Source organism: Takifugu flavidus, chromosome 1 (genome assembly GCF_003711565.1).
Source record: "Takifugu flavidus isolate HTHZ2018 chromosome 1, ASM371156v2, whole genome shotgun sequence".
In the NCBI taxonomy this organism is placed as follows: domain Eukaryota; kingdom Metazoa; phylum Chordata; class Actinopteri; order Tetraodontiformes; family Tetraodontidae; genus Takifugu; species Takifugu flavidus.
This window is the reverse complement of record NC_079520.1, coordinates 1,346,069-1,367,521: the sequence shown is the minus strand read 5'-3', so window position 1 is coordinate 1,367,521 and position 21,453 is coordinate 1,346,069. Positions and strand designations below refer to the sequence as shown.

At 48.2% G+C, this 21,453-nt stretch overlaps 2 protein-coding genes across 4 annotated transcripts in view; both read left to right on the top strand.

Moving 5' to 3' along the window:
- clasp1a (cytoplasmic linker associated protein 1a) overlaps positions 1-12,616 on the top strand; it is a 36,355-nt gene extending 23,739 nt beyond the window's left edge. The window contains exons 27-46 of the mRNA XM_057027058.1: positions 21-124; positions 520-543; positions 978-1,222; positions 1,369-1,432; positions 1,533-1,535; positions 1,615-1,778; positions 1,990-2,068; positions 2,143-2,286; positions 2,899-2,994; positions 3,732-3,881; positions 4,005-4,111; positions 4,866-4,991; positions 5,436-5,583; positions 6,113-6,359; positions 6,712-6,768; positions 7,256-7,446; positions 7,525-7,653; positions 7,758-7,964; positions 8,497-8,613; positions 8,962-12,616. Coding sequence (XP_056883038.1) covers positions 21-124; positions 520-543; positions 978-1,222; positions 1,369-1,432; positions 1,533-1,535; positions 1,615-1,778; positions 1,990-2,068; positions 2,143-2,286; positions 2,899-2,994; positions 3,732-3,881; positions 4,005-4,111; positions 4,866-4,991; positions 5,436-5,583; positions 6,113-6,359; positions 6,712-6,768; positions 7,256-7,446; positions 7,525-7,653; positions 7,758-7,964; positions 8,497-8,613; positions 8,962-9,048 — 2,489 coding nt within the window. The 3' untranslated portion in view covers positions 9,049-12,616. The remainder of the gene's footprint in view (positions 1-20; positions 125-519; positions 544-977; positions 1,223-1,368; positions 1,433-1,532; positions 1,536-1,614; positions 1,779-1,989; positions 2,069-2,142; positions 2,287-2,898; positions 2,995-3,731; positions 3,882-4,004; positions 4,112-4,865; positions 4,992-5,435; positions 5,584-6,112; positions 6,360-6,711; positions 6,769-7,255; positions 7,447-7,524; positions 7,654-7,757; positions 7,965-8,496; positions 8,614-8,961) is intronic.
- A 128-nt stretch (positions 12,617-12,744) lies between these two features.
- tfcp2l1 (transcription factor CP2-like 1) lies at positions 12,745-19,786 on the top strand. 3 transcript variants are annotated; one of them, XM_057027026.1, is made up of 15 exons: positions 12,745-13,462; positions 13,960-14,108; positions 14,289-14,362; positions 14,999-15,104; positions 15,547-15,653; positions 15,737-15,889; positions 15,963-16,073; positions 17,000-17,121; positions 17,522-17,570; positions 17,705-17,798; positions 17,976-18,066; positions 18,158-18,240; positions 18,347-18,489; positions 18,613-18,664; positions 18,749-19,786. In XM_057027026.1, exons 1-15 carry the CDS (start codon positions 13,401-13,403, stop codon positions 18,784-18,786), a joined length of 1,434 nt encoding a protein of 477 aa, XP_056883006.1. In that variant the 5' UTR covers positions 12,745-13,400; the 3' UTR covers positions 18,787-19,786. The 3 variants fall into 3 exon arrangements, 2 of the variants coding, with proteins under 2 accessions (XP_056883006.1, XP_056882998.1); XM_057027018.1 differs by having other exon boundaries at positions 14,927-15,104; XR_008949646.1 differs by having other exon boundaries at positions 14,927-15,104; positions 18,198-18,240; positions 18,613-19,786.
- The last annotated feature ends 1,667 nt before the right edge of the window (positions 19,787-21,453 follow it).

The window sequence follows — 21,453 nt, the reverse complement described above, 5'->3', positions numbered from 1 at the left end:
TGATCCCACTTCCCAAACAGACCGATACGGCCTGATTCATCAAGCAAGAATCTCAGCTTCCGTTAACGCCATGAGGATCCTGAACACCGGCACCGAGGTCGAGGCAGCCGTCGCTGATGCTCTGGTAGGTTTCCAGGAGCCCAATGTGAGGCCCAATATGCATCCTGGCGTCCACATCCCAAAGTGATGATATCAAGGATTGTTGACACCAGTAGAACCTTTTAACCTGTCTAGATTTCACAAGTGACCATTGCAACTAGTGAGTCCTTCTCAACTACTGTGACGCTAATTCTAGGTAATAATAAGGAAAATCCTGTTATGATTCCATCTAGCAGTAAACATCAGAAATCTATTTTTGATTCTATTTATTCCTCTTGTTATTTACATCTCAGGCGGCTCATCGTTACTCATTTACTGGAGTTCATGTTATTTTATTGAAGGCTCAGATGAGTTGTTTTCCATCTTTCTGTCAGCTCTCTTTCTCATCTTTTCCCTCTTGACTGTCTTCCCCCATTTCAGCTATTAGGAGACTCCAGGAATAAGGTACACACGGCTCCTATTCCCACATCATCAACATGCACACACCATTCTGGCTGATGCCCCCTATTTATTTATGTATTTCAGCATTGAATGCTTGTGTCAGTTGCATCTGAGGTACATGCATCTAGAGTGTTGTTTTTAGGTTTGTTCTTCTTGAGATGTTATTTCCTGCATTTACTTCCCCCAAGAGTTGGAATAATGCTTGGCTGTTTGAAGTGCGGTCTGTTGCTTTGCATTCCTCGTGGCTCTGCTCACATGAGTTTTGTGTTACTTTAAAAAGATTTGTCTTCCTGTAACACGAGAGGAGGTTAAACTTGCTGCATGGCTACTCGATGTGCTAAGGGCCCCGACCTCATGGCTGCTGTTATTTTCTCACAGACTGAGATTAGCGTCCATAACCACGCACAGTTCTCTCATGGGCTCGGCTTCTTTCGCAGAGGAAGCCGCTGAGGCGGCGGTTCGAGTCGCCGGGCATGTACTCCGATGACGACGCCAACAGCGACGCTTCTAGCGCCTGCTCGGAATGCTCCTACAGCTCAAGGAACGGCAGCATCCCGCACTACCTGCGCCAGACGGAGGACGTGGCAGAGATCCTCAACCACTGCGCCAGCTCCAACTGGTCTGAGAGGAAGGAGGGTCTGCTGGGCCTGCAGAGCCTCCTCAAGAGCCAAAGAATTCTGAGGTGGGACTCGTGTCTCCAGGCTGCACACAAATCTGGAGGCGGCCAGAGGTTCTGTGCTGGTCCCTTCACTGGTCGGAAAACCGTTGAGTATGTTATGAAGTCGGTTAATGTTGCTCAACAGCTTTACCGTCTTCTCTTCACCACAGTCGAGTAGAGCTGAAAAGACTTTGTGAAATCTTCACGAGGATGTTTGCAGACCCTCACAGCAAGGTAACGACTGCACAAACACTGCATGAGCTCCCACACAGCCTGACCTTGCCCTAACGGAGTGTCTCCTTGCATGTTCTGCCTGCTGCCGGCGCCACAACAGAGAGTAAGTGTGTGTTTTCAGCCTCTGTTGCTCAGCTGTCGCTTTCATCCAGGCGTGTTGACGTTTGAGCTCCACCTTTCAGGTGTTCAGCATGTTCCTGGAGACGCTGGTGGACTTCATCACGGTGCACAGGGAGGACCTGCAGGACTGGCTCTTTGTCCTGCTCACTCAGCTGCTGAAAAAAATGGGCGCCGATCTGCTGGGCTCCGTTCAGACTAAAGTCCAGAAGGCCCTGGATGTCACAAGGTCTGAGGAAGGAATCCGACAGATAAGACTAGAACATCGTGTCCATTTTCTCGAGTTGTTTTCACTCAGAGAATCTGATGAAGATCACTAAAGAATTAGTTTTATTTACAAATTAACTTATATTTTTGAGGATCCGATGGAGACTAAAGCCCTCAGCCTTTAGGTCAGCTTCACTTAACTGTTAAAATTGAAATTCTTTCTGATTTGACAGGGAGTCGTTCCCATTCGACCAACAGTTCAACATTCTGATGAGGTTTATTGTTGATCAGACTCAGACACCAAATCTGAAGGTAACGGCTGTTTCTCACAACTTATCGGCACCGTTGGTCCAAATCATCACGAACTCTGACCATCGTCTCTGCAGGTCAAGGTCACCATCTTGAAGTACATCGAATCTCTGGCTCGGCAGATGGACCCCACGGACTTCGTAAACTCCAGCGAAACGCGTCTGGCTGTGTCTCGGATCATCACGTGGACCACCGAACCCAAAAGTTCTGACGTTAGGAAGGTGAGCCATCGTGGAAATCTTCCCCTGACGGGACGTGAGGCTGATAAAATACTGTAAACATGCAGAAAATTCCAGCATTCCTCACATATCGGTGGACAGATCCTCGGGAGCAAGGTCAAAGTGTGAACTAGAAAAACAGCGTGCGATCGTGATCATGGTTCAGCAGATGCATGATTAAACAATTAAAATTTCAGGCAAAGCAAGTGGTCGTACTTTAATCAAAGATTGTTTTTTCTTTTTCTCAAAGCTGCTTAGTGATGTATATTTGACAGGAAAAATTACTGGCAGCTCCTGGCACCATCATCACCTGTTTTTGGATTTCTCTGGCAGTCTGTGTGTGAGTGGCTTCAGTTCAAGCCTTGGTCAGAGCCTCGGTACCGTCCTCGTCTATCTTCTCCCTCTGGGGCCTCCTCTGTTTTTCCACTGCTGGGTCGAACCAACTTTAATTCAAATCAGCATAAATTACTCATACGATTTTGCTTTCAGGCCTGGTACCCCCTTTTTCCTGAAAAAAGGCTCATTTTGGTATTAACAATTGGTTCCGTTTGCCGTCCATGTCACCCGCTCTGCCTTGCCCCTTTGCCCCTTTGCCCCTTTGCCCCTTTGCCCCAGACCCTTCAGAACTGGGTGAGTGAGGAGCTAGCTGGCAGGTCCAGCACTGCAGCGTTACTGTCTGCTGAGGGCACCCAGGAGGAAAGGTGTAAGCAGGTACCGCCTGTTCCAACACGATTCTTTTGGCACGCCCCACTTCTGCCTAACCAACCATCTCCAGGCCGTGAAAGCTCTTTCGCACCAGCATTTGTGCTTTAACTGGTCTGCTGTCACAAGCTAACCGTCGGTCCGTGCCTTGCAGATTGAAAACGACTGAAATGGATTTGAGCTCGAAAAACAGTAAACAGGAAGTGTCTCCGTGCCCTGAATTAGCCTGGAACTGTATTTTTTGATTAACATGATCTTCTGACTCACACTAACACCCTCCTGCATGTTGTTAATGCTTTAGTCTTTGTGCGCACTCTTTGTCATGGACTCTTCAGATTTATTACAGTTTTGTTAACACATTAGCAAATAAATAGGAATAAAAGTCCACAGGGGCTGTCAAATAAAGACAAAAGGGACGGTTCAATAACTACTTGGTTCAGTTCATCAGGCAAGTGTGTGGAGCTGCTGGAGAAGCAGGAATATAACGTCCTCCAAGTTTGATTCTCACTCACCTGCATGCCGACGCGCTGCAGCAACAATGTGTTGAATGGTTTTGCACTGAATGCTGCTTAAAAAGAAACTGGCCTTCAAACCGTCTCTTTCTGCAGTTTTGTGTAACGTGTTTTTCCTTTATCATTAATCGTTGCCACAGCCTGGTCCTCCGTGGTTGTGCAGGAGCATCTACACCATTAGATCTCTGTAACTAAAGTATTGACCGGCTGAGTCTGTGTGCTTTGTACCTGCAGGCGGCTCAGGTGGTGCTCATTTCTTTGTTTGAGCTCAACACTCCGGAATTCACCATGCTGCTGGGAGCTTTACCCAAAACCTTCCAGGATGGAGCCACAAAGCTGCTCCACAGTCACCTGAAGAACTCCAGCAACACCAGCAGCAGTGTGGTGAGTCAGGAGAGACAGAATGGGGCCATTGCATGTCTTCTGCTGTACTCATCCATGATTCTGCAGCTTGTAAAATGCCCGAGAGTTTTTTTTGCTGTTTTTGTAAAGCATCATGTCTTTCAGGGATCTCCAAGCAACACGATTGGCCGGACGCCCCAGCGCCACACCAGCAGCAGGACCAGTCCTCTCACATCTCCAACAAACTGTTCCCATGGAGGACTCTCCCCGAGGTAGATGTTTCCCCAGTCACACATCGGGTCCTGTCCAACTGTCTTTTAACCGCCTGTTGAGTGATTTGATTGGTTGCTCACACATGATGACTCGCTCGCTCCTGAGGATGAGGTGCTCAGAGAGGACGTGCACGTGTGTTAACGTTACCTGCTTCCTCTGCTTGGTGTTTGCACAGAAGTAGGCTCCTAATACTACAGGAGCAGGTAAGAGTCATCGAGGACTCTCAACACAAAGTTTCCGAGGTTACGCTGAAGGAACAGGTTATGACACCTGTGTGTTTCTGCCTCGGAGAGACAGGCGTCGCTACTGCAGCATTGCGTAACTTGTGTGTAGGGTTAGGGGCCAGTTTAAACAGATCTTGTAAAACACGTGTTAATCAGCTGCAGTATTTACTGCCTGTGACCACAGCGGTGCTGTAAACCACGATAAGACGGCTCTTTGATGCTGAAGTATTTTTAGTCACTGTTGATTAGGATCAGTGCAGCCAGTGTTTGGTTGGGATTGATTAGACCCTATTTCATCCCAGTGTACACACACCACAGAACTAACATCTTACGTGGTTACTTCTGCGGTGTACAGCTTCTTAACACAGCTCGTACCTGGACGAACACTTTCCCTTTAACGCCAACAGTCAGATGGGTTTGTCTTTTTCCTTCTCTTTCTTCCTGCTTCTCTTCTTCTGCTCTACACTTGCTGATTTCCATCCTTTTTTCCTTGCCCCTCCGCTCCTCTTTCCCTGCTGTGTGGCTGCAGTCGGCTGTGGGGTTGGGGTGTCGACGGCCTATCAAAGCAACCCCCCGCCCCTCCTCCTCCTCCACCACCCCACACCACCCCTGCTGCCCCTTCCCTAAGGGTCCTGCGCAGAGCATATTCACCCAGGTAAAGAGGCAGACTGAAACAGGACGGAATTCCATTCATTCAGCCAGACCCTCCCTCAGTTCTTTCTTATTCTCTTATAACTTCTCCAAATAATTAATGTGATTCATGTGCAGCTCTGCCTCCTCTGTTGCACGTTAGTTACCAATAAACCAGGGTAGGAATTCAACTGTAACTTTTTAATAACCGGTGCTACAACCAGGTCACAACCGCAGTGTTGTTGCAAGAATTTGTGCGGTAGTGCACGTTAACATAGTAACAGTGTTCTCATCCACATTTGTCTAAGCATTTCTTATGAATTCCTACACGTTATCCTAATGAACTCTGTTTTTGCAACCCGTACACAATTACGATGTGTTAGGGCGGCGTACAGAAAGTTTTGTAAAGGTAATTTAGCTAATTAATGTTATGCACATCTTAAATGGCTGTGTTTCTTTTTCTGTGCAGCATGATGGAGTACGACACTGAGAACATGAACTCGGAGGAGATCTACAGCTCCCTGCGCGGCGTCACCGAGGCCATTCAGAGCTTCAGCTACCGGAGTCAGGAGGACCTGAACGAGCCGCTCAGACCAGAGGGCAAAAGGGACGATGCAGTGAGTCATTTTCATCAGTCCAGAACAGAAACTGTTTTCTGATCTTGTGATTGTTCCACAGAGACCTTGGCTGTTGTGAATTTATGTGCGCTAGAGATCAAATGTGTTGTGATAGTTGGTTTATTCCAATAAAGCTTCTCTAGCGATGCCAGCGACCAGCAGAGGGCGCTGTTCTGCGCGTCCGTGCAACAGTCTTCCTCTCTCTAGAGCTGTGCTAGAGCCAAACATCTGTCCTCTATGAGCCTAGGGGCCAACATTCTTCAGCCTCTTCCTTCAGAACTCCTTTTGCTCACGTCAACAACAGTGTTCTAGGGAAGAATGATGATTGGTGAATGTATATTAGTTGTTTTTGCCTCCACAGTTCCCATTTCAGGTTTGGATGATGATTTCAGAGTTTTGGATTAAACAACTTGAGCCCACTGAAGTGTTCCGTGGCTGACTGGGACATCTCAGTTAGCATCTCGGGGCACGTCAGCAGACTTAAACGAGTGTAAGTTATGTCAATTTTACAACGATGTCTTCATTCCAGGCAGGTCGCGAAGGCGTGGCCTCCTCCCCAGGCTCCGACGCACGCCTGGGTCTAGATGTGGTTGAAGGGGGGAGGACCGCCTTGGATAACAAGACCTCACTGCTCAACACGCCATCGCCGCGCTCATTCTCTGGGCCGCGCACCCGCGAGTTCACACCGTACGGCTTTGGAGAAACCATCTGCACATATGACAAGAGCGCGCTGAAGGAGGCCGTCTTTGATGATGACGTGGAGCAGTTTCGTGACTGTGAGTTCCTGGGAAACGTTGATGTTTGTCACCATTTTCCAGCACTGAGCGACCATCAGATTCATTTGTCAGGCGTTAATATCATCCCAGCCTTCAGACTCTTCTGACCGCCACTCTGTGGTGATGGAGACATGAATATTAATGAGTGGTGTCCAGCTTTGAGGTTTCACACAGAGAGCAGTATTTGTTTCTGCTGTTTGCTCACGACATGGAACAAAGATAGACAGTATGTTGACCACAACCTTGTGAGTGTGCAGCTGCTGTTTCAGTCATAACATCATTTACTCTGCACCCCCCCTCTGTCTCTCACCTCCATTCCTCCTTAAACCCCCACCCTCATCCTCCTCTCCAGGCCGACGTCAGGAAAGTGGTGAAAACAAGTTGGTGCTGCCCAAGGTGTTTGCCCCCGGTAAAGATGCCTCCCCCGTCTGATCCCACTAACTGAACCGACTGATTAACCGACGTCTCCTTCGCTTCGCTCGTTTTTCATGTTTGTGTCGTTTTTCAGTTCCACACTCCATCATTTTGTTCATGAATGTTGGATTTTCTCCTCTTTGTTCTCACGTGCTTGTGGTTCCCTCATCATAAAGGGAACCTCGGTGATGGAATGAAAGTGTTTCATTTATTTTTCAACGTCAAATTTCAGAGACTACGTTTCTTTGGGACTCTTGTGGTCAGAACGATGTTAGTCTCCAAAAATTGGCGTTTCTGCTTTTTAAGTAGATTCCAAATTCTGAAGCTAAAAGATTGTGAGAGACTAATCAGAATTTAAAAAAATGCAGAACCTCCTTGGGAATGGCCCTCACCCTTTTCAGAATTCTTTCTTTTCTTACAGTCATGTAAATGTCAAATGCCAAGTTTGTGACCGTGAACTGATGGGGGCTATTTTCTCTCAGTTGGTCAGGACCGCTCCAACATGGTAGCTGACCTGCTAAAGGAACTATCCAACCACAACGAGCGCTCCGAGGAGCGTAAGGGCGCCCTGGTGGAGCTGCTGAAGATCACTCGAGAGGACAACCTGGCCGTGTGGGACGAGCACTTTAAAACCTTCCTCCTGCTCCTGCTGGAGACGCTGGGAGACAAAGATGTAGGTCCTCTCCGCTCACGTTGGCCAGTATTGGTGGCTGGGATTGGAGTTCTGATCTTACTTTTATGTCCTGCCCAGCACACCATCCGTGCGCTGGCCCTGCGGGTGTTGAAAGAGATTTTAAAGAACCAGCCAGCCCGATTTAAAAACTATGCAGAGTTGACCATCATGAAGACGCTGGAGGCTCATAAAGATTCTCATAAGGAGGTGGGAGAGTTTTTGGTTTCAGTGAAATGAAATGCTTGTTGCCCAAATATCATCAAGCAGTCTGGGGGGTCTCTGGGTTCCGACATCCTTTGCTCTGCTCTCAGGTCGTACGTGCGGCCGAGGAGGCTGCATCCACGCTGGCTGGTTCCATCCACTCGGAGCAGTGCATCAAGGTGCTGTGCCCCATCGTGCAGACAGCCGACTACCCCATCAACCTGGCTGCCATTAAGATGCAAACCAAAGTCATTGAACGCATCCCCAAGGAGCCCCTGGTGCAGCTGCTGCCTGACATCATGCCTGGACTCCTGCAGGTCCGATGAGCTGGCACAGCTCTGTTTTACACACACACGTTTTTTTCCTGCTTCTGAATTCAGTCACACAAATCTGCCTTTGGCAGCTGCACATTGAGACAGAGACGTCTTTGAGACTCCGTGAAAATGCCCACAGAAAACCTTTCACTTGGTTGGATTCTCTGAACCCCGATGAAAGGTTTTCAACGATATTCAGAGGATATCCTCACATTTGAGGCTTCAAATACTCAAGTATGTGAGGTTTAAATAAATCTTTTCCTTTAAAAACTCCCAATTCTGCCACTTTTTGGATTGAATTCCAGGCTGAGGAATAAATACTGCAGCAGCAAAAACCTGCGTCAGATTAGGCTTATTTGGACAATGTGCATATTTGGACAGTGGAAATGATTTGCCTTATTTGTCCCTGGAAATGTTTACATACACTCTGCTGCCCCAGCGGCTCCTCCCACGTTCCAACTGACCCCTTGTGTGTGTGTGCGCGCATGCACGCTGGCATGTGCACGGAGCCTGATGCTGCCTAACGTTTCCACAGGGCTATGACAACACAGAGAGCAGCGTTCGCAAGGCCAGCGTGTTCTGTCTGGTGGCTATGTACTCGGTGATTGGCGAGGACCTGAAGCCCCACCTGACACAGCTCACGGGCAGCAAGGTACACACACACACACACACACACACACACACACACACACACGCAGTGGCAACAGATGTAAAGTCTTATCGTCTTCCAATGTTTTAATTTCTAGAACTGGTTCAAGCTGGTCAGGCAGTGATTAAAGCACCCGCTTTTTGTCCTTTTTTATTACACGTGTTTGGGGGTTATGCAAGCGTTGAGGGTAATTTCCCCCTCAATGGCGAGACCTTCCCTTTTCACCCTCCTTTTTCATTGCTACAAATTTAATGTGTCATGGAGTTTTATCCATTCATCTTCATTTGAAAACAAAAATGTGTGATGCTCCTCTTGTCATTGAGCTCTTTCCCTTCTTGTGTTTGTCTTCAGATGAAGCTGCTGAATCTGTACATCAAACGAGCTCAGACCACCAACAGCAACAGCAGCAGCTCTTCGGACGTGTCCACACAGAGCTAACGGCCTCAGCTAACGGCCTCAGCTAACGGCCTCGGCTAACACGTGGATGGATGGCGGTCGAAGATTGCGTCTTGACTTGGAGCATCTCCGAGCTCTTCCTCTGGAGATACCGTTTATGTTAAGCTCCTCCCCCTGCCGTCACTATAGAAACTCATGAATGTAACTCTGAGTTGGGTTTGGACTGGTGGAGAGAGCTCTTTTTGGAGGGAAATGCACTTTTCTGTTCTTCCGCACCGCCTTTCATCACACGAAGCCCGTTTTTGTTCTGCTTTGATGTCGCTACAAGTCGCTTAGTGTGGGTCATCTGCTGCAGATGTGCAGTGAAGTGGCCCAGGGATGGTTGAGGGCAGCATCAAACCAAATGTTGAGAACAAAAATGCGGAAGGGAAGAACGTGACGGAAGGGTCGATATTACGTGTGTGAGCAGTTTGAATTGTTTTATTTATCATAAAGTTATTAGTTAATTTAATAACTTTAATCTTTAAATTTAATTAGAGCTTCAGTATTGGCTCTATCCTCTTAATTTATTGAACTTTGTAACTCTTAAGCAACACAATTCATTCATCCATCCATCCATCCATTCATCCTTCTAGCCCTTAACTAGAGTCAGAGCAGGGGGCAGCAGCCTAAGAAGAGAGGCTCAGACTCCCCGGCCACTTCCTGGGGAATCCAGAGGCACTCCTAGGCATGCTGGGAGATGTAGTTCTCCCAGTGTGTCATTGGTCTCCTCTGGGGGGAAGTGGCTGGAAAACCTCAGCAGGTGGCATCTTAACTATCTGAACCTTAACTATCTTAACTAACCTCACCTTGCTCCTATTGACGCAGCAGAGCAGCGTCCCAAATACTCAAGCTCTAAAATAGAACCCAGACATCCTGTGGAGGAAGGTTTTTTCGGCTTAGCTCCTCCTTCACCACAGTAGACCGGTACGTCGTCTGCATCAGCTCTAACGCTGTACCCATCAACCTCTCAGACCTCCCGCTCCATTGTTCCCTCACTTGTGGACAAGATCCCAAGATACTGGAATGAGATCCCACTGTAGTTGGAACACAGGTTTCCGCCCCCCTTCCTAAAGGCTGGGACCACCACTGCCAAACCAGGGGCACTGTCGCAGGTCCCCCTGCTATGTTCCAACCAAGACAGCGCTATAACATCCAGAACCATCAGGAACTGATGACCTCAGCCTAACCCAGAGACAGACGCCCCACCAGGGCAGGTCAGTGGGCTTTCTGAGTGGAGGTCAGCAGCACGCCTCTGCACCATGCCCAGTGTTGATGTTCCACTGATGCTGGAGAGTCCAGCTCCTTTCCAGTAAACTGGGTCGAGAACCCAAGCCGTGCTTGTCCAACCATCTAGGCCCTCTCTGCCTTTGGAAACACCCACCTTACATCGCACCCGCTCGCCTTGACCCACATTTCTCCTCGGGTCTGTGCCCAGACGTGGTGACCCGTGACTAGGTGGCCCCACCACGGGCACAGGCCCCGGGACACCTGAGCCCCTGGAATCATTAGGATACTCAAAGGCCTCCATCACAGTAAGGTGAAGGCTCGGGGGGGGGGCACTGACAATCCTTAACATCTTCTGCAGTTTTCTAGGCACCGCTGGATTTTCTGAAGTGTACAGATAAACGTGTCTTCAAGTCAATCAGCAGGCAGAAGAAACTGAGCCGATGGAAACTTTCAGTGTTTTTGCCAGTTTGGAACTTTCCACAGAGCTGAGAGGTTGGATTAAGTCCCACCAGGAGATGTTAGAAGACTTTACAGGCCTTATTCACTGGACTGGGAAAGAACAGGACAGTCCAAACGGTACCTGTCAAAACGTGACTGCAAAACGGCGCCCCCAGTGTTCTTAAACTGTAACGACACAAACAGTATTGGTCTGCTTTGACTCTTTTGAACATACTCTGTACAGCCCGAGCAGGAAAAACAAGTCACAACAGTGAGCAGTTTAACGTGCACGGCAGCACAAATAGCTCGCATCAACCCCGGGTCTGCTTTCAGATGGTTTTATTGGCTGTGAAAGTGCACTTGTGACATCATCAGATGGCTCTAACTTTGGTTTGGAAGTTGGCGACTGTTGGAGTGTCACTAACCAAAAGTCAGTATTCTGTTTTTTTAAGTCAACAATGTTACTGTAATCATCTTCTGTGGGTGGGTACCTCCAAACGAGCAGTTTATCTTGGTGTCAAAGAGAACCCCCCCTTCTGAATGATATATACAGATATTATTATTATTATTTACCTTCTGCATTTGAACGTTTTCTTGTGCATTTACATGACAGTAGTTGCTCACTAACATTCAGCTGGAATGTTGAAGGAAACTGGAGGATGTTCTGACTAGTCTGGAGGGAGTTGAGGCTGTTTTGTTGCTGCTGGACCAACGACCGGCTGTTGCTGGTTCATTATTAGCCCCCGTTAAGGGTCGTTGGCAACACCAAGGCCTGAGGAAACCACATGGTTGTGATGTTTACACCCAGGTGTGAATGGGCGGGGTCTTGCCCCCCTGCTTAAAGATGGTACTTCTCCCCTGACTCTGGTGTCATGTGACCCATGCGACTCCCCTGAGGGCCTTAGTCTAATTAAGACCCTTAAATAATTAAAGGCAGCTAATAATGATGCAGCCTGTGCAGTGGGAGTCGTTCAGTCCTTTCATACAGTGGGAGCACCGGTGGTCTCAGCTCCCCCCAGATGAGAGGAGGAACAGCTTCCAGCTGATGCTCCGCTCCGCTTTGATGAGCGTGACCTGGATGAACGGGAACCTTCGTGGACACGTAGTTATTGATCCCAGCTCCTTTTGGCCTATTTTGATCTCCTCGCCGCCATATTGGTGAGGGGTTAAAGAAAGCAAGCCTTAATGCCGCCGCCGCGTCTCCAGGTGCCTGTCAGACACAACTTTGGGCTTTTGCTTCTACACCAGGTTTGGGTGTAATTGTCTCCTGCCGGCCTGCTGGCAGCATCACGCTCCGCTGCCTCCTCACTCAGTGGCTTCACGTGAATATGGGAACGTTCCAGAAGGTCGGAGGGGTTTCAGCATCAGACCGAGGAGGATGAAGCACCTTGCTGCAGAGGCGGAGGGATGAGGAATGTTCATTTTCGGGTGAATTATCCCTTTAACTCAGTTGGGCTCCCAGTGGAGCTGTAGGCAGCCACCAAGAGGCCCTTTAATTGGACGGTAGCAAAAAACCAGATAAGAAGACAAACATTTCACAACAAATGTAACATCGCGGTTAAACGAATGCTAAAAATAACCCTGAATATGTGCTGGAGATGATTTCAGGTCTGCTGTACGCTCCTGTCTGCTTTCCACCTGTCTCTCTCACTATCTGTCGCACCCGTCTGTCTCGGCACATCTGCACGCTGGGAGGAAGCGCCGCTCGCCCGCCAGCGTCCGCCGGGACATCACACACTCTCCACTATGCATGTTGTATCTTCCACAACTTTGTTTCCTCTGTTGACCATCAAATATTCCTGCCTGTATTTATACATCCTTCTGTTTTAGTGTTTCACCTGTGATAGATTTGCAACCTTGTACAGAAAATGTTTGCTCTAGAAATAAAGCAGAATGGAACTGACCCGGGTGATGATCTGGTGTTTGGCCCGGTTTAAACCCTCTTTGATTTGACTCCTCAATGATCTTCATCCATTTCCAAGTGCTGAGACCTGTAAACATTAACCTTGGCAGAACGTCACATGACCTGCTGCTAATCTCTCCTTCACCTAAAGGATAATCTGCAGCGCGCCAGCAGCTGCTGAGGTTTGTGTTAAAGGTGCAGTTCACCCAAAACTCAGCTTTCATTTAAGAGTTTGCATTGAAACATTAATGCTGAAGATCCGTCGAGCGCTCGTCGCCACCAAACTGGTTGTTTGACCATCAGCACTGAGGCGAAAATCGAACTCAATCTCAGAATTTTGACTTTATTGACAAAGTCTTATTTTAAGTCGACATTTATTTATGTTCTTTATGTTCGAACGAAGCATCTGATTGCTAATTTCCTGACAGAAAGCTGCGTCCGACACAGCTTGATTCCCACCGTCGCCGTTCCTTCACCGTGCCGAGTGAGACTAAAGTCGAGCTTCAGTGTCAACAAACGGTGAGCTGAAGCTGCTGCCGAACGCCTTCTCCCAGCATGCCCAGTGCAGAGGGAGGGCTCACCTGCTCCACCTCTCAAAGTTCATCACAAGCATGCTCATGGGAGTTTATCCTGATGACATCAGCAGGACATTTTTAAGAGGTGGGCTCGGAGCTTCGGCCGCAAACCTCTCAAAGCTGCCGCAGGAGCCAAGTCGCCTCCTCTGCACGACTCTGCACGTCACGCCGCTCGCCTGGGATTAACCACGACGCCGCTGTGGGAGAATATGCTGTTCTGCCATTCCCAGCCCGAGTCCTACCACCAGCAGCACTCTGCCAGTTACATTAGGTAATACACACTTCAGGGTCAGTGCAGGCAGGAATGACACGTACGCGCACCTTTCACCTCTCTTTTTTTAAGATTTCACCTGGCAAATATTCAACATGCAAACTTCTCTAAAGTTGCTCAGTGTTGTAATTAATGCTACAGTAATAAAGGTTTAATTACACACTTAAATCATGAATAGGATTAAAGTCTATGTACAATATTCAACACAAATACCAAAACCCACTTATTGATTATGTTGTGCTAGCAACAAAATCTCTATTTTATACAAGTGATGCTGATGACGGCTGCTGTCCTGCTCACCTTTTCATCCACCGACGGCTCTAAAATTTAGATCAGTTCAAGTATTTTTACAGTAGAAACACATTTGACCACTACATGCACACTACTGTACATAAGTGTGTGTGTGTGTGTGTGTGTGTTCCACCTTTGTTCCGTTGCCATTGTCTTCTTTTTATCTTATCCAAAGTCTTGTTGTGTGTTTGCGTTTGTTTCTCCAGAGAAGCTTTGGCTCCGTTCCTAAAGAATGAGGAGGCGAGGCTCATGGCTGAGAGCGCCGCTCCGTCGGGCCCGTTCCAGTACATCCTGTGTGCCGCCACGTCGCCGGCTGTCAAGCAGCAGGAAGAGAGCCTCACTTATCTGAACCAAGGTGAGCCTCTGTCCTCCTGGATGGAGGGTTTAGCACAAAGCAGACAGTTAAACTGAGCCGGTACCAGATGATCACTCCGATCTGCCGGTGAGATGAGCAACAGAACAGAACCTGCATCAGCAGCTGTGTCCTGCAGGACGGAGACTCTTCATTTCTCATGGATTCTTTTCCTTCTTGAAGGTCAGTCCTATGAAATCCGTATGCTCAACAGAAAGAGAGCAGAATACGCCGGCACGAGCAGGAAATACGTAAAGGTAACTTCTCATGTTTCTCCTAATCTGGTTGACTGTACGTTTGGCTGCGTGTACTGGCCTGAGGTCCAGTACTGGGCCGCGAGGCTCGGGTCCACCCTGTAGACGAGCCCACTGGCAACAGGATGAAACTGTGACTTTGGGAATACAGTCGTCAGACTTTCTGATTCTTTAGCATAAAATAATCCTCAACGGTCACCCACTGAAACTCAGACTCGTGGCGCTTTGTTGACACGCCGGCTTCATATTGACGAGGAGCCACTTGGTTTCATGCACGTGTGAGTGCGTCCGCTGGAAGCATCTCCGTCGTCAGGCTGCCACGGCTGCAAACATTCACGCTGGCGGGAGCACGTGGGAAACACAAGAATGAGCCAGGTGGCGTCTGCACAAACACATGACGCCCTCTCAGGCACCAGGAAGCCTCCCTCCCATCTGCTTCCCCGCTTCAGCATGGACATGGGGGGCGAGCACTCAAGGCCGTTAGCGAGCACTTATCAATCCGCCGCACTCTTAGCATTTCAAATGTGTTTCAATGTTTTGCATCTCTGTTGCACTTCCCCTCTCCAGCCACTGGAGGTCAGTGCCAACACCTCGATTCCTGCTGCTTCGGCTGAACCGACGCATCCTGTTTGTTCGCAGAGCATCGTGCGAGTGGTGTTTCATGAGCGCCGCCTGCAGTACATGGAGCACCAGCAGCTCGAGGGGTGGAAGTGGAACCGGCCCGGAGACCGAATCCTGGATATAGGTCAGCTGACGTGTCCGAGCTCACTCATATAGAACCAAAACTGAAGTGTCAGCTCAGAAGGAAGTCCCCACAGACACAGACAGATCACACCTGACCTGTTTCATACGATGAACCAGTCTTAGCTTAGCTGTTAGCTTAGTTCTTGTGAATGAAGGCAAACCAGAGCGATGGGCTGGACGGCTTTAAAGTTTACATGAAGCTACAACCACAGTCGGTCCTTCTCCTCAGCCAGGTCCCGTCCAACCAGATGAAAAACCCACAGTGGCCAAGCGCTAAATCACTTTATTTGTCGTGATTCTTCTGACTCTAATGGCGTCCACGCCTTTGAACCACGACCCACAAACATCGTCACACCAGCCTCATTCTTCACTCGCTTCCTGTTTCTTTTCGGACTGATTTCAAGATGGTGTGTTTTTCTTGATGTGATGGTGAATGTTTGCAGATATTCCGTTATCAGTGGGAATTCTGGAGCCCTGCTCACACCCTCTGCACCTCAACACCGTGGAGTTTCTCTGGGATCCCGTCAAAAATGCTTCCGCGTTCATCCAGGTGAGACAGCGAGACTCCCATCCCTCAGCTGGTCGAAGCCCAAACGCCCACAACACCCTGGGTGTTTCCCACCTGTGCCACAGGTGAACTGCATCAGTACCGAGTTCACGCCCAGGAAGCACGGCGGGGAGAAAGGTGTGCCGTTCCGCATCCAGGTGGACACGTTCACCACCAATGACAGTGGGGAATACATGGAGCACGTCCATTCTTCCAGTTGCCAGGTTAAAGTCTTCAAGGTAAACTCCTCATCAGCTTCCTGTTGTGTCACACCCGTGGTGCCTTCAATGACGCCTGCTCTGTTTTTGGAAGCCTAAAGGAGCCGACCGCAAACTGAAGACGGACAGAGAAAAGACCGATAAAAAGTCCCCCCAAGACAGAGAGAAGTATCAGCTTTCCCATGACACCACAGTGCTGAAGGAGGTGAGGCCACATGTTCCGGTTACATAAGTGACACCAGCAGCCTTTGTTTGCCCCCAGCCCAGCCGCCCCGCCGTGATTTATTGCCCCCACTGTAGTAAATTCTTCTGTTGTATTATCTAATCTCATATAATGATTATGAGACTCTCCAGCTTGGGTTGTATTTTTGTGGTTCCCCCACATTGTTGCCCCCACAGGCCCCATCCAGGTTAATGTGTTGCTTTAATCGTTTTCCACCACTTTGTTTCAAAGTTTGTCCTCTTCGGGTGGCTCTCTGTCAATGATTGAACCCTCAGTACCGGGATATGAGGCGGCTCAGCGCCCTCTGCTCCGGTCCAATCTGGTTTCATCAGTCATCTACAAACGGCAACACTTCTAGATGATTCGTGTCTATAATCCAGAGCCTGACCTAGATCCAGAGCCTGGTCTAGATCCAGAGCCTGGTCTACATCCAGAGCCTGGTCTAGATCCAGAGCCTGGTCTACATCCAGAGCCTGGTCTAGAACCAGAGCCTGGTCTACATCCAGAGCCTGGTCTAGAACCAGAGCCTGGTCCAGATCTGTCCCCCCTGACCTTTTGTGTCGGTGCCACTTGGGGCTCCAGTGAAAGCTGCCGAAGCTGCAGAATAGCAGACGGACATTTGTTGTGAGGGGCGACCCTGGGGGCGACCCTGGGGGTGACCCCAGCAGCTGGCACCGCCCACATTTAGTAACGTCCTCACCCGACTGGTCCCAAGTGTCCATGTCAGAAGACCATGAAGCTCAATCGCCTCATGTTTCGCCGCGCGTTTTGTGGGCGAAAAAGATCCCGAATTATGAGGATTATCATCATAATAGCACCCTGACTGGGGGGGGGGGGGGGGGGCACACCATCATTTCACAAACTTTCCCCAACAGCTGCATTTAGAACTTTTCCTTTTTGCTTCCAAGTGTTCTCCTTGGCCTGATGCGCCAGGCATGATGATCCTCAACGGTGGAAGCAGCAGCAGCAGTAGCAACAATCCGTCACCAGTTTACCACAACTCACCAACTTCCTGTGGCTTCCCGGATGGGTGAGCCAACACAGATCAAAGCTTGATGGAAACTGTGATGGTCACAGCGCCACCTAGTGACGCGGAGGCTGAACACTCTGACCAAAGACAAGTTAACAAAATAAATGTCGGATTAACCCCGGAAAAATGCCATTTTATAAAATGTTCTAAATTTCAGTAACTGGACCATATATGATAATGTGTTTAAATATATTGTAGGTTTTACTGCATGTATTTACGTTATGTAACATAAGTCAACTGCTGGAATAAGTTGAGCTAAATTATAATACAGAAGGCTCCAAAGGTAGTTACTCACATGAAATCATTGTAGGAAGAAACCTGTTTTTCTGAGTAATGCCAACAAAAGCACTCATCTACTCTTCCATATCTGTTCTTCTTCCTCATGTGCACGTTTCTATAGCAACTGTTCACCAACCCAGCAAGAACTGCCGGTGCCCAGCTGCTCTGATGTAAGTAACGGAGAACAGTGCAGCATGAAAATGGTTAACGTTGCGCTCTTATTCTTTTTAGGCCATTATTTGGGGACAGTGGCGTCTGTGCTGCTTTACTCATTTCAAGGGCTCTTCTTCTTTTTGACATGTAGCACCTCGTGCCATCGTCCTCACCGCAGGACACTCAGCAGTGGCTGCACCGTCACAGGTTCTCACCTTTCTCGCGGCTCTTCTCCAGCTTCTCAGGTAACCACAGAGACGGTGCATCCAGGGTTGAGATGTTCATGTTAGGACAGGAATCAGTAAGATGAAGAGGGGGGAATAATCCTAAAATATGAATCATGTAGATGAAGAATATTTCATTAAGGGACAAAAAACAACCTTCTGCAGTGGGGAGCAGATTTTCTGCTGGTCTTCTTGTAGGTGGTGACCTCCTGAGGATGAGCAGGGAAGATCTGATCCAGATCTGTGGTCCAGCAGATGGTATTCGCCTCTTCAACAGCATGAAAGGAAGGTGAGACCGTGTGGGAGCTGAGAAAGGCCGTCCTTCCTACAGTTTCTGTGGAGACATCGCTGTTCTAGCAGTTGCTGCTCATATATTTCAGGTATATTCAGCCACGTCTGACCATCTATGTGTGTCAGCAGCAGGACAGAATTCCATCTCCCATCAAGCCTGTGGGTGGAGACGGTACGTGCATGATAGAAATAACTCATTAGGAAGAGATCTGCAGAGGGGATGTTCTGGTTCCAGTGATGGTCCTCAGTCCTCAGGAGCTTCTCATCCTTCTCTGCAGTCTACCAGGCTCTATACCTTGATGAGTTGACCCTGTCGGACCTGTCTGAGAAGATCGCTGTACTCTACAGCATCTCTCCGCAGCAAATTACGCACATTTACCAACAACACCCCAACGGGATCCACATATTAGTCTCTGATGAGGTACGACTACTCGCCTGTCACCTCCTGAGTCGCACCCTTGACGTCTGGCGTTCGTCTAAAGGGCTGAAATAACCAATAAAATCAAATAAATTGAGCAACAACAGAAACCTTCACCTGTTTTAGGTGGTGCAGAGCTTCAGGGAGGAAACCAGCTTCGTCCTGAGTTCAATAAGGGGTACAATCATCACCTTTGACCTTTGAACTAACCTCTGTGTCCTCTAGACCTCTGATCTTTCTCTAAATTTTTATGTCACCACAGATGAAAGTACCGACAGCTACCATGTTGTGTTGAAATGACCTGCAGCTGCTCAGGCGGTCCCTCGTTTCCTCCCAGACTTGTACAGATTGTGTATAAATGTGTCGTTAAATGTTTTGATTTGATCATTGATTTTATAGGTTGGGTACGAATGTGTGACGTGCCTTTTAATTAAGGACATTTGTCTAAGACATGTATCTAAGTTTAGGATATGTATCTAACAACTTTTAAATTCGACTTTCATGTTAATAAATTAAAATATATACATATTAGCTGATAACAAAACTGTATGATGGTCATTTCATGTTACCTGAGGTTGTATTACCTTTATCGCCCACTAGAGGGCACAAAGAAACCAAAAAATACCGCACCGAGACACACGTGAGTACTGTGCTCCAGTTGGCTTTTATGATCAGCACAATGGGTTTGGGGTTTTTGTTCAATAACTAACAGAATGTATAACCATGTATTATATAATCACTGATGTTACTGTTACTGTCCCTCATGTGGGGCTGCAGCAGATGCGGTGGTGATGGGCAGGGGGGTGTAAAAGGTCGCGTTACTCAACAGAAATGGTGTTTTCTTTCTTCTTTGGGTCAGTAGCAGATGGCTCAACACGTGCTCCCCTCTAGAAAATTGGATAACTGTGAGCACAGACTACAGAAGGTTAACAAATTAAGGATTTGAGACATCTGTTAGAAGATAACTTCTATGAAATCTCACTGAACACTGATCTGATGACACAAAACAGCACTTTAGCACAGCAGGACTGAGTGATTATGATGAAAACAAACAATCCATTTCCCCAGATCTACTGACATTCATTGTAGGCATGCTTGTGCGTGTAATTTTTATTTTTTCATGGATCGCTCCTTGGTTTTCTTGAAAAATGACGTTTTATTTGTTTTGTTTTGTTAAGCTTGAATCTTCAATGATTAGCTGAACAGTTTGGTTCAACACTAAAAATAATTCAAACTGAATGTGAAAACTTAAATGTGCTTTTTTAAAATAAAAATGTACTTTTAAAAGGATCTATAATGACATCAGGGAGAAGTAATAATTGTTAGCGGAGGTGTGTGACATCACTTCCTGTCCTGTGAGTTAAAGCCTGAAGTGGATTACGTTTCTCTGGGCAGCGTAAAGCACGTGTGGTGCTTCAGCAGCCAGCGGGGATGAAAACCATCCAACCATCTCGCGCCCTGTCTGCCATAAAGTGCAGCTGTCGGTCGTCCGTCCGTCCGTCCGTCCGTCCTCCGGACACGTGCGTGAAGGACAAATGTTTCCCACTGCAGTAGCGCTGCATCAGTAAACTTTACGGCAAAGCTATGATGCTGTTGCAAATGCTCGATAGCATTGCTCCCCCCCCAACTGAGCAGCAGTTTTCTCATCTGTGAGCCAAAAATAAACAACCCCCCCGTGTCCCCCGTCCCCCGTGTCCCCCGTCCCCCGTCCGGCCTCCCAGGCCTGTCATTCTGGTGGGAGCCACAATGTGACGATTGTGATTGTATTTTAATTCCGATGGCAAGTGGGAAAAAAGATGGCTTCCTCTGGGAGTGGATGAGATTTATGGCCCCTGTCCTGGCTGCTGGCCCCACATCCTCTCTGATCTGCTTTTACTCCGGTGACCCCCCGACCCCAGAGGGTCATTAGCGAGCCCCTGAATGCTCGCGCTGGCTGCTGGGCCATCTCCCGCTGCTTGTGTTCCACTCAAATCACTATATTTAAATGGGGACAGGAGCTCAGGGCCACGTCCAAACAGACATCTGCTTAAAATGGTTCCTGGCAGTCGCTGCGGTTTTTGACACCACTCGCTCCAAATGGCTCTTTTGCTTTTGTCCTTTTCGTTAATGGACAGAACTGAAGGCACGACGGGGGGTTTTGGGATGGCGCTCTTCCTGCTCCGAACAGAATTACAAGCTGCTGCTAGATCACCTGGCAGATTCCTCACTGATATTCTGGAAACGTATCAGAAAACTTAGAGATTTCACTTTAATGGATCGATCCCGGGAGTTCAGATTGGAGCTGCACCCTCGAGATTTCTTTTCTCTGATAGGTTCATGTTTGAATTTAACGCTGCAGCCATTTTATTTATTTTTTTTAATGATTTTTCAGCATTAAGGAGACATGTCCTGGTGTCCACCCCACCCATGTTGCCGAGAGTAGATGTGTGATAAAGCGCTGTCACCTAAAATGGGATGTTCTGACACTCTGGAGTGCTAAAAGCAGGAGGAGCTGCACTAAAAGCTGAGTGTTCTTCCTTCAATCATTTTAGAAACAAGTGCAGGTATAATTCTCACAGCTGAACACTTCATTGGTAAACTGCTGACTGGTGGCAACCCAAGTGGAAAACAGGTGGAAAGACAGAGACCTTTGCTCTCCTTCCCTGCACAGCTGGAGGCTCGTGGTCATTCCCAGCAGGGGGCCGTCCTCTTCACTGCCCAGAGTCCTGATTCTGTGAGTGTTTCTTAATAAAACATCATATATTGCTGGGCCCATTACTGCCCCTACGAGAGGTGACAGTTCTGCTGGGGTCACTTCACAGCCCCGACCGGGGGTGTGAATGCAGCCAGGAAGATGGTGATACAGGCATCTGACCGTGCCGGAAAACTGGAAAATTCATTTGTCTCTTCCCACTTTGGGAACGTTCACAGTAAATATGGGGACCGTTTGGATCCTCTGATGTGTTCCAGCGTCTCCTCTCTCCTGTC